The sequence below is a fragment of the Plecotus auritus genome, assembly GCF_963455305.1.
Source record: "Plecotus auritus genome assembly, chromosome: 15".
In the NCBI taxonomy this organism is placed as follows: domain Eukaryota; kingdom Metazoa; phylum Chordata; class Mammalia; order Chiroptera; family Vespertilionidae; genus Plecotus; species Plecotus auritus.
Genome location: NC_137781.1, coordinates 11,388,997 through 11,398,353, shown reverse-complemented (window position 1 = coordinate 11,398,353; position 9,357 = coordinate 11,388,997). Strand labels below are relative to the sequence as shown.

Below are 9,357 nucleotides of genomic sequence, written 5' to 3'. Positions count from 1 at the left end.
TCTAAAATAAATAAATAAATAAATAAATCAACTAATTGGTTACAAAGTATAAAAAAAAGATAATTTAAAAAAATAAAATAAATAAAATAAAATTGTATATTAACATGCAGTTTTAAACTATATAATCTCCTTGTCAAACATGTAAACCTTACAGGTGAAGATTCAAGTCTTCGTTGACCCTCCCCGCCCCCATCCCAAACCCAGACCGCCCCTCCCACAAATAAGTCTGGGTACGTTATTGTGGATTTGGTGAGAACTGGGGCCTTAGTCTGTGCTTTTACACAGCAGATCTTTACGAAATGCAGGGTGTAAATATGTATAGGCTCCATATTCGATGACTTTCTATGTAGGGATTTTTTAGATTCTCATTTTCTTATGTTTTTGCTTATATCAGTGGTGCCTCATGGAATGTTTCGTTAGGTGTTTTTTTTTTTTTTTTTTTTTTTTCTGCAGCTTGGTTCTGTCACTCGGCAGTATGCCTACACTTGTGCCTTTAATCTTTCCTAATCAGGATGAATTCCCACCAGGGGAACCACTGGGCCAGGGCACGCTGAGGCTGTCCTGAAGCCCGGTCCCAGGGGCCCCAGAGGCCCCAGAGGTGGGGACCTGGTCATGGGCTGCCAGCATCTCGTGCGGGCACACCTGTGTGATCGCCTGTGCCAGACGCTGACCGCACATGCCCAGGGCCTGGGCTGGGGCATGACCTCCAAGGGTGAAGAAACTTCCTCGGTTCAGGCCCAGGGCTGCATCCGGGATTTCTCCTGGTGGGGGACCCTCCAGAGCCGAGGACTGAGTTCATTCTATCCTCAGTTTGGGGCCCGTATCAATACTGATCACGTAAGACCCTTCTCCTGCTCCATTCATTATCTGATCCATTTAAGCTCTTGCACTTCCTCTAGCAGTGGTTCTCAACCTTTCTAATGCCGCGGCCCTTTAATACAGTTCCTCATGTTGTGGTGACCCCAAACCATAACATTATTTTCGTTGCTACTTCATAACTGTAATTTTGCTACTGTTATGAATCGTAATGTAAATATCTGTGTTTTCCGATGGTCTTAGGCGACCCTGCTAGCGGTTCTCAACAGCGACCCACAGGTTGAGAATCGCTGCTTGTAGAGCCTAAGACCATCGGAAAACACAGATATTTACATTACGATTCATTAACAGCAGCAAAATTACAGTTAAGAAGTAGCAACGAAAATAATGTTATGGTTTGGGGGTCACCACAACATAAGGGTCGTATTAAAGGGTCGCGGCATTAGGAAGGTTGAGAACCACTGCCCTAGAGGTTCCCCACTCGGTCCAGGGACATCCCTGTCCCCCAGCCTCTGGCAAAGGAGGCCGCAGAGACTCCACACCCGCCCCCCCAGGCCCTGCCCAGGCATTCCAGCTCAGTCTACGAGCCCCCACCCTGCTTTTTGTTGGGTCTGAAGTCAGGTACCTTTGGGGAGGTGGGGTGGGGTGCCCTCCTTCCCCTGCTCTTGGGAAGCAGGACCTGGAAGTGGCTGAAGGCCGGAGCCACCCAGCGACTTGGTGTGGGAGCCCAGGCGGGGGTTTCTAGCCCTGCGGCGGCCTGGACTGGCCCTGAGTACATGCCTCCCCCTCCTGCCAGGACTGGTTGCTGGCTGGCACCTCACTGCTGTGAGCAGTCAGCCAGGACAGGGGCGGGGTTAGCGGGGCCTGAAACCTGTACATCCTGCCTGGAGAGAGCTGCGTCGTGTGCTTTCTGGGGGTGCTGGGGCTGGATGTGCCCCAAGTTGGCAGCTGAGCTGGGCCTGCAGATCCCCTCCAGGGAGCTGGCAAGGGCTCAGAGCCCAAGGTGTCCGGCCTGGAGTTTCGGTCAGCTTGTGGTTTGACTATTTCAACACTCGTTCCAGGGCTGCGTGTGGGAAAGCGGGAAGGCACCCGAGCCCTGCTTGTCCCCAGGCCTCCTGAGCCAGTCCCCTTCCCCCACCCCCCTCTAGGCTCCATGGTGCTCTGCCTCTCTGCACAAGATGGATGGGTGAGCAAACGGGTCCAGAAATGGCAAGTGGCCTGTCGGGGTCACAGAGCCCATCACGCCAGCGCTGAGCCAGCTTCACCCACTTCTTAAGCCAGCCCGGCACCTCTGGCACCCCGTGCCCACCACTCCCACCCAGCACTGGCCCTTGCTCCAGGAGAAAGGCCTCTGACTGGTCAGAGGTCGGTCTGCCTTTTATGGATCCTAAGATCCCAGGTGGCTGGGCAGCGCCCTCCGCTGTCTGTGGCTGGAAGTGCAAGGACGCTGTATCCTGTACTCCTATCCGTACTGTGTGCTGTGTGCGTGACTCTGGGTCAGCACTGTGGCCTGAGACCGACGCTGTCTCACCAAACGTGCAGAGCTCCCAGCACATCTGGGCAGGCAATCGGGAGTCCCTGCTGCATTTTACAGTCAGAGAAACAGGCCACTTTATGCCTCCGTTTCCCCACCTTTCGCTGTAAAGCTCAGACCCTCCTCCATGTACCCAGATGAAGCAAAGGAGCAGCGTGTGACGCCCCTAAGGGCAGAGGCAGTGTCTGCTGGCCCTGTTCTCAGCCAGCTCCCAGGACTTCTCTTGATCCTGCCCCGGAATCTGCCAAATCTCTCCCCTCTCTTCCCACCCCCTCCCTCCTCATCACCCCTCTGCCTCCTGTGACTTCCACTGGCTGCATATCCAGCTGATCCATGGCCAGGATAATCAGATTATCATGGTTCCAGAATAATCTATTCCATATGGCTTGCCAACTCGGTGGCTCCGGGAGCCAGAGGTGTGAGGAGAGGGGGTGATCCCAGTTGGAAGGGGCTCCCTGGGAGCCTCGGGCTGGAGCTGGGAGGCTGCTGGGGAAGGAGGGAGGAGGAGGAGGAGTTGGGAGCCTCGTGCCGGGCCCTCTGACTGCTCTGGGCTCCAGGTGGCCTCAGCCCCCCTCCAGCCCAAGCACATCCTCATGCATCTGCTTTGGATCCATGGGTGGGGTCGGGGGGACAGGCACTCCGGGGCCTCTTCCCCGCTCTGCACTGGGGGGAGGCTCACTAGAGTCTGGGAGAGCTTACTTTTCAGATCCGGACTGTGTGGCTCCATCCTCAGGGACTCTGGTGCCGGAGGCCCAGGGCGGGCCTGGACTCCTTCCTCTTTTTCCTGTCCACAGGCCCCTTTGACATGGAGCAGGCTTCCGGGCGGCTTGAGGGCATCACCCCCGCCTGGCACCCTCACTCTCAGGGCAGCCCTCCTGGAGGAGAGGAGCCATCGAGCCCCTCAGACTCAGAGGTGGCAGGGGCAACACCGGCTGTGGCCCCCGACAGAGCCAGATGGACCCCAGCTCTGTAGCCATGTGACAGGGGACAACCTCTCACCACTCCGTCGCCTCCTCAACCAGGCGAGTCCATAGCACCTGCGTCACAGCATGGTTGTGAGCTGTGACCCAGCCGAGCCCCAGCACAGCGCCAGGCCCCAAGTGGCAGTCTTAGCGTGCACGTGGGTGCTGCACGAAGCGCGCCTGTGGGGTGTGATTTGATCCTCGCCACATCTTCCCAGTGGGCGCCACACCCCCCGAGGCACAGAAGCAGGAGCTGGGGCTCAGAGACGGAAAGTGAGTGACACAGGTAGGACATAGGTAGGACATGGCAGGAGAGGGATCCCAGCCCACGTTGTCCACACTCCAGAGGGGTGTCCTAGGCCGTCTGAAGGAGGGGGCTTCATGAACAATAAGGCTGGAGGATCCCTGGCAGTAGGGGACCCCCAAATTAGGAGCGCCTGCTGACGCTAGGCGGTACAGAGCTGCTTCCTTCCCCTGGGGCTCCGGCTCCAGCCGGACAGGAATGAAGGGCTGCCAGGGGCATATTGACATAGCACCTTTGATTAGCACTCGTATGTCAGGGGGCTGCCGGGGAAATGAGGGCACTGGGGCTGGGAGATGGGAGAAGGGGGCAGCGCCCAAGACCCGGCTTGGTCTGAGGAGACCGGCTGGTTCCTAGCAGGAAGGTGGAGGCCTACCAGGGTGCTGCCCTGGCCTGCCCCCCACCCCACTGAACTCTCACCTCTGCTCAGTGGGGTCGCCCCCAGGCCTCATTTCCCAGCCTTACACTTTGGCGAGCGAAGGCCAGGCTCGGGCAGGGGAGCAGGAGCCACTGGCTCAGGCACTTGTCAAAACACTGGGCCCCGAGGTGTGAAGTCCTCACCCCAGTGGGGGGGCGTGTGGGCCCTGCCGCCCGGAGAACTCATTAACTCGGGCAGCTCCCAAATGAACCCACCAGAGAGGCTGGTGATAAGGAGATCAAAGGTGACAGGCATGGGGAAGGGAAGAGGGAGGCTGGCTGGCAGGAGGTGGCAGGGCTAGGCTCCAGATTGGGGGGTCCCTCCTCTGCCCCCACTGGGCTCCATCAGGCCGACTGACCACAGGCTTTGCACAGTCTGGGCCCAGAGACCCCAGAGGCAACAGGAGCGGGAGGGTCTCCCACGTGGCATCTCCAATTTGTTAGCATTTAGGGCTGAAGACCCTGCCTCTTTCATGCCATTTTGTGGGTTCTTAGTCTCCACACTCACCCCTGGGTATTTTTATTATTATTATTATTCTATATTTTTAATTTACTAACAGAATAAGACTTCCACAAGTTAGCATGTGTGAGTTTTCTGTGAGTATGTGTTTCTGTGTGCATGTATTAATGAAGAACGCTTTGGAAAATAGGACCAGGCGTCACCACCATTTTAGAGAGTGAGAAACTTAAAACTTTTTAAAAATATTTTTTTACTGATTTCAGAGAGGAAGGGAGAGGGAGAGAGACCTAGAAACCTCAATGATGAGAGAGAATCATTGATCGGCTGCCTCCTGTACGACCCCCAACTATGGACCAAGCCCCAAACCTGGGCATGTGCCCTTGACTGGAATTGAACCAGGGACCCTTCAGTCCACAGGCCGACGCTCTATCCATTGAGCCAAACTGGCTAGGGCACCCCTGGGTCTTTTTAACCCTCCCTCGGCGCTGCAACAGAGACCCGCTTGTCACACAGCACTGTGGTGCCCTCTCCTGCTCCAGGTCTCTCGGCGGCTCCCATGTGAGCTCTTGGTGAAGGTTAGGTATTAGGTCCCAGATCTGAGATTCCTCAGGAGCCGGACCTATGTTCTCAGGACGGTCTTATCCAAGTACGTACAATTGATTTTGTACTTAATGAAATACAAATTCACTTCGGAGCCTCATTGCCAACAAACCAGTGGAGATCACAACCATATGGGGATTGGAGGCATTTTTATATTCAGAAGGCTAGCCACAAGTGCCCAGGCCCTCTGAGACCCACCACCCTCCTGCCTCTCAGCCTTTACCCTGCACCCCTCCCGTGCTGTGCACAGCACACTCTGCCAGGGCCCAACCACTTGTTCCCTCCCATCTAGTGGGGTCAAAGGGGGGCCCGGTCACTGGGCTTGAATCTGGAGGCCCAAGAAGGCATCCATCAGCCCAGGTCCAGGAAGGGCAGACCCTGCTGACGGCTGCAGGCTGAGGGGGCCAGGCTCTCCTTGGGAGTATATATGGGTCCTGCACTGTGCACCCAGGCAGGTTGGCACTGCCTCTCCTGGCTGTGACTGTGGGCATAAGCATTCTGAGACAGACTGCCAGGGTGGGTCACTGCATAGAAGATAAAGACAAGGGGAGGGCAGTGGTGGGCTAAGATGCCAGGGGAGAAGGTTCCAAGCTGCTTTCTTTCCTACCAGCTCACCCTCCGGTCCCCTGAGGCTGGAAGCCATGGAGGATGCGAAACAGTAGATCTTCTCTCAAAGACATGAAGCCAGACGCCAGGTGCGGCCCATCCAGTGGATGGCATCATGCGTGAAGAAGCTGTTAGGACAGGTGCTGACGCCAACCCGAGCGGTCAGGTAGGCAATATAGATAAATCCTCTGAGATTTCCTATGTGACAGTCATGTTGTCTGTAAATAGAGACCATCTGTATGCCTTTCGTTTTTTCTTTTATTAAAAAAATATATATATTTCTTTATTGATTTCAGAGAGGAAGGGAGAGGGAGAGAATCACTGATCGGCTGCCTCCTACACACCCCCTACTGGGGATCGAGCCGCAACCCGGGCATGTGCCCTTGGCTGGAATTGAACCCGGGACCCTTCAGTCCACAGGCCAAGGCTCTATCCACTGAACCAAACCAGCTAGGGCTCGTTTTTTCTTATTGCACAAGCCAGACCCTCCAGGAAGATGCTGAATAGGTGTGGGTAGGAGCAGTCATCCTCGCCCTTTTCTCAATAGTAAGGGAAAAGCTTTCAGTCTTTCACTATTTGATGTGATGTCAACTGTATGTTCTTTGTAGCTGCTTTTTGTTTTTTTATTTTTATTATTATTTTTTAAATTTATTGATTTTTTTACAGAGAGGAAGGGAGAGGGAGAGAGTCAGAAACATCGATTGGAAACATCGATCAGCTGCCTCCTGCACACCACCCCCCACTGGGGATGTGCCCGCAACCAAGGCACATGCCCCTGACCAGAATCGAACCTGGGACCCTTCAGCCCGCAGGCCGACGCTCTATCCACTGAGCCAGACCAGCCAGGGCACTTTTTGTTTTTTTAGATATGTTTTTATTGATTTCAGAGAGGGTGAGAATATCAGTGGTGAGAATCATTGATCGGCTGCCTCCTGCACGCATCTCACTGGGGATGGAGCTTGCAACCCGGGCATGTGCCCTTGACCGGAACTGAATCCAGGATGCTTCAGTCTGCAGGCCAACGCTCTATCCACGGAGCAAACCCAGCTAGGGCTGTAGATGCCTTTTAGACGGTTGAGAAAGTTCCCCTCTATGCCTAGTTTGCTGAGTTTTATCCTGAAGGGGTGTTGGATTTTGTCAAATGTCTTTTCTGTGTCATTTCCACGGCAAAGCTTGTTACACCTGCCCCAGAGTGACAGAACACCAGCCAGAGGCCAGGGGTGGCAACAGGCCAAGCCCCCGAGGCTGCCAGGCTGAGGGTGTCCTGCAGGGCCGCAGGCTCACCCCTCCCTCAGCCCAGATGGTCCAGCAACCTGACCAGATGCAGCCAGCTTGTGGGAGGCGCCTGGGATAGCTTCCTCATGGTGCTTCCCCCAACTCACCACCTAGGGAGGGAGGCATCCAGGACCGCCTGCCTTGGAGGAGGAATGGATTGCTGTTCCCCTCACCTCTAGCGGGAATCGGGGGGCCTCACTCCCAGGCCCCGCTGATGCAGACCTGGATGCAGCAGGCCCCTAGGATCCCATTATACAAATTGGAAACAAAGGTGCAAGAAAATTCATTTATTTGCATAAGGTCCCCAACAGGTGAAGACAGCCCGAGACCTAGGTACTGGACTTCAAGGTCTGTGATCCTGCTTCCTTTTACCTGCTGAGCTGGCCCAACACCCAGGGCTGGGCGCAGGCAGGAGGCCCAAGTGGCAGGGGCTGGTGCCCTGCCATGACTCAGGTGGGGCCAACCTGGTGCAGCCAAGCGGCCGGCACCTTCGCCCCCCCTCGGTTCAAAGGTTCAGGCCCCACCCCCCCAGGCCCCGAGCCGCTTTGAAGTGCTGATGGAGCCTGGAAGGGGCCACTTCACACCTCGGGCTCCGGATAGAGCGGTCGCTTCGGGGATAAAAAGGTCGCTGGCCACCGTCCCCGAGACGCGCCGCGCCGCTGCTGCCATGGCCCAGCCCTTGTGCCCACCGCTCTCCGAGCCCTGGATCTTCCCCGCGGGCTGGGGCGCCGCTCAGCCTCTTCCGCCCTCCGACCGGGGCCGCTGCTGCTCCCCCGCCTCGTCCCCGAACTCCTGGGGCAGCGCCCCGGCCGGCAGCCCCGCGCCCAGCCCCCGGCGCTCCGGCGCCCGTACCGCCGCGCGCGGCCCTCGTGCTGGGAGGCGCGGCGCCCGCAGCGGCCGCCTGGGCAGCGGGCAGCGGCAGAGCGCCAGCGAGCGCGAGAAGCTGCGCATGCGCACGCTCGCCCGCGCGCTGCACGAGCTGCGCCGCTTCCTGCCGCCGTCCGTGGCGCCCGCCGGCCAGAGCCTGACCAAGATCGAGACGCTGCGCCTGGCCATCCGCTACATCGGCCACCTGTCGGCCGTGCTGGGCCTCAGCGAGGACAGCCTGCGGCGCCGGCGCCCGCGCCCCCGAAGCAGCGACGCGGCGCCCCCTCGGGGCTGCCCGCTCTGCCCCGACGGCGGCCCCGCGCAGGCGCAGACGCACGGCTTCGGCTCCGCCGCCCCCGCGGCAGGGTCTTGGGGGGCCCCTCCCGCCTGTCCTGGAACCGCAGTGGTGCCCGTGTACGAGGAGGCAGCGTGCCCGGAAGGGCTTGCGATGCAGCCGGGCCCCTCGTCTCCGGTTAGTATCTCCTGCCCCCGCCGTCGTGTGGGCGCCACTCCGTGTCCGCGTTGGAGACGCGCAGCCTGGCCTCCCCTCTGGCTTTCCAGAGTCTCAAAGCTGGGGTGCCCGGGTGCTCAAGCGGTGAGGGCAGGGAGGGGACGCGCAAGGGACAGGGTCCCCTGAGAGTGGAGCCCAGGAGCGCTGAGGGTCACGTTGTTCCCTCTCCCCGCACAGCTCTTTCCTGGCCACGTGCTGTCCCAGCTGGAGACCTGGATGCCCCTCTCGCCTCTGGAGTGGCCCCCCGGCCTGAGTAGTTGAAGTGATGGCGGACCGCTGGCGGCCTGTCAGTGAGCACTGCTCTTTTTGGCCTCAGCACCTTCGAAGGGCTCCCTGTCCAGACCCCCTCCCCTGGCGGAGGGTGGCGGCGAGGCTGGCACGGGCATGTCTGCCGGTGAGAGCCTGTGCCACCTGGACGACCTTCCCCAGCCCCTGCCGCGATGGAACCCGCAGAGTGGACGCTTTGAGGCAGGTGGGGCGCTGTGCTTAGGGTGTATTTATTTATTTGTGAATAAACTGTGCTGGTGTCAATTGGCAACTTCTTTTTTTTTTTTTTTTTTTGCGTGGATGCAAAGCTCCCACCCTCTCCTCCAGAGCACATAGGAGAGTTGGGAGGGTTTCTTGCAATCTTCAGCCCCCAGAGCACATAGGCCCAGACCCCTTCTTCCTTGCCCCCAGCACCTCCTGTTCAGACGGGTCAGCCTGGAACCAGCATGCACTTCATATGGGAAAGTGGCAGGAAATGGAGTCTGTCTTTGAACCTGGTGGGGGGCTGGAAAAAAAACCAAAGGATCTCTAGAAAATACATCGTCGTCAGTGAATACTTACTGCATCGGGTCCTTTACACATTTTATACCCAAATAACCATTTTGCAGAAGCCTAAACTAAGGGTCAACCCTCCAGCACTGGTAGGATTTTGTCCGCTCCATTCATTCTGGGGACTTCGGGGACACTGGCTCCAAGAGGCCATTTCCCATGTCCCGAGCCCTTTATTCCCCTTGTGCTGGA

The 9,357-nt window shown here is 57.6% G+C and overlaps 1 protein-coding gene across 1 annotated transcript; it reads left to right on the top strand.

Moving 5' to 3' along the window:
* The first annotated feature begins 7,425 nt into the window (after window positions 1-7,425).
* MESP1 (mesoderm posterior bHLH transcription factor 1) lies at window positions 7,426-8,885 on the top strand. The gene is made up of 2 exons (XM_080651554.1): window positions 7,426-8,310; window positions 8,527-8,885. Exons 1-2 carry the CDS (start codon window positions 7,528-7,530, stop codon window positions 8,608-8,610), a joined length of 867 nt encoding a protein of 288 aa, XP_080507680.1. The 5' UTR covers window positions 7,426-7,527; the 3' UTR covers window positions 8,611-8,885.
* The last annotated feature ends 472 nt before the right edge of the window (window positions 8,886-9,357 follow it).